Raw genomic sequence first — 662 nt, 5'->3', positions numbered from 1 at the left:
TCTTCCTCATCCTCCTCTTCCTCAGACTCCTCCTCCTCATCATCATCATCAATCTGAGCTCCTCCACATCCTCTCCAGCTTTCTCTCTTTTCTATCTGCAGTTCATCCTTTTGTCTGACGGTGGCGCAAGTTGACCGATTTTTCTGTGAAGATGTTAAAAATAAAGAAGAGTCTCACTCTGATCTATTTTCCTTCTACCAGAGGAAGCTCATTTATCCGGATAAAGGAAGACATCAGAGATTGCTTTATTTTTATCCACAACAAAACCAGGGAGAATAAATTAGAATAGAAAACTATTTTTAAGGTTTATGCCAGATAATGTCAAAGTTGAATCTAGAGTGAATCTAATGAAAGGGGCGGAGCTCTGTCTGCAACGTCACAGCAGGCTGACCGGCAGCGGAGGACAGTTTAAACTCAGCCGGTGTCACCCGGATGGTAAACAGGCTGCAGGGAAGCCAGCGGGGCAGGCCGCACAGCTGACCGGCTGTCCCCTCCTGTCCGCCGCGGCGGATCATGAAGGTTAACCGCCTCCTTGCTGCTAAACACTGAAGATGCGGAAAGACGTGAGGATCCTGCTGGTTGGGGAGCGTAAGATAAGCTCGGTTTATTCCTGCAGTCAGACTTTAAATAACACTGATGCTCCCAGCATGATGATGATGATG

General features: G+C 47.3%; 1 protein-coding gene across 1 annotated transcript in view; it reads left to right on the top strand.

Moving 5' to 3' along the window:
• The first annotated feature begins 354 nt into the window (after nucleotides 1-354).
• Nucleotides 355-662, top strand: part of LOC107103032 (mitochondrial Rho GTPase 1-A-like) — a 24,057-nt gene continuing 23,749 nt past the window's right edge. Inside the window, 1 exon segment of the mRNA XM_015402547.1 lies at nucleotides 355-588. Within this exon segment, the coding sequence (XP_015258033.1) occupies nucleotides 552-588 (37 nt within the window). The 5' untranslated portion in view covers nucleotides 355-551.

Source organism: Cyprinodon variegatus, unplaced genomic scaffold (assembly GCF_000732505.1).
Source record: "Cyprinodon variegatus isolate N-32 unplaced genomic scaffold, C_variegatus-1.0 Scaffold1365, whole genome shotgun sequence".
Lineage (NCBI taxonomy): Eukaryota > Metazoa > Chordata > Actinopteri > Cyprinodontiformes > Cyprinodontidae > Cyprinodon > Cyprinodon variegatus.
This window is presented reverse-complemented; position numbering and strand designations above follow the sequence as displayed.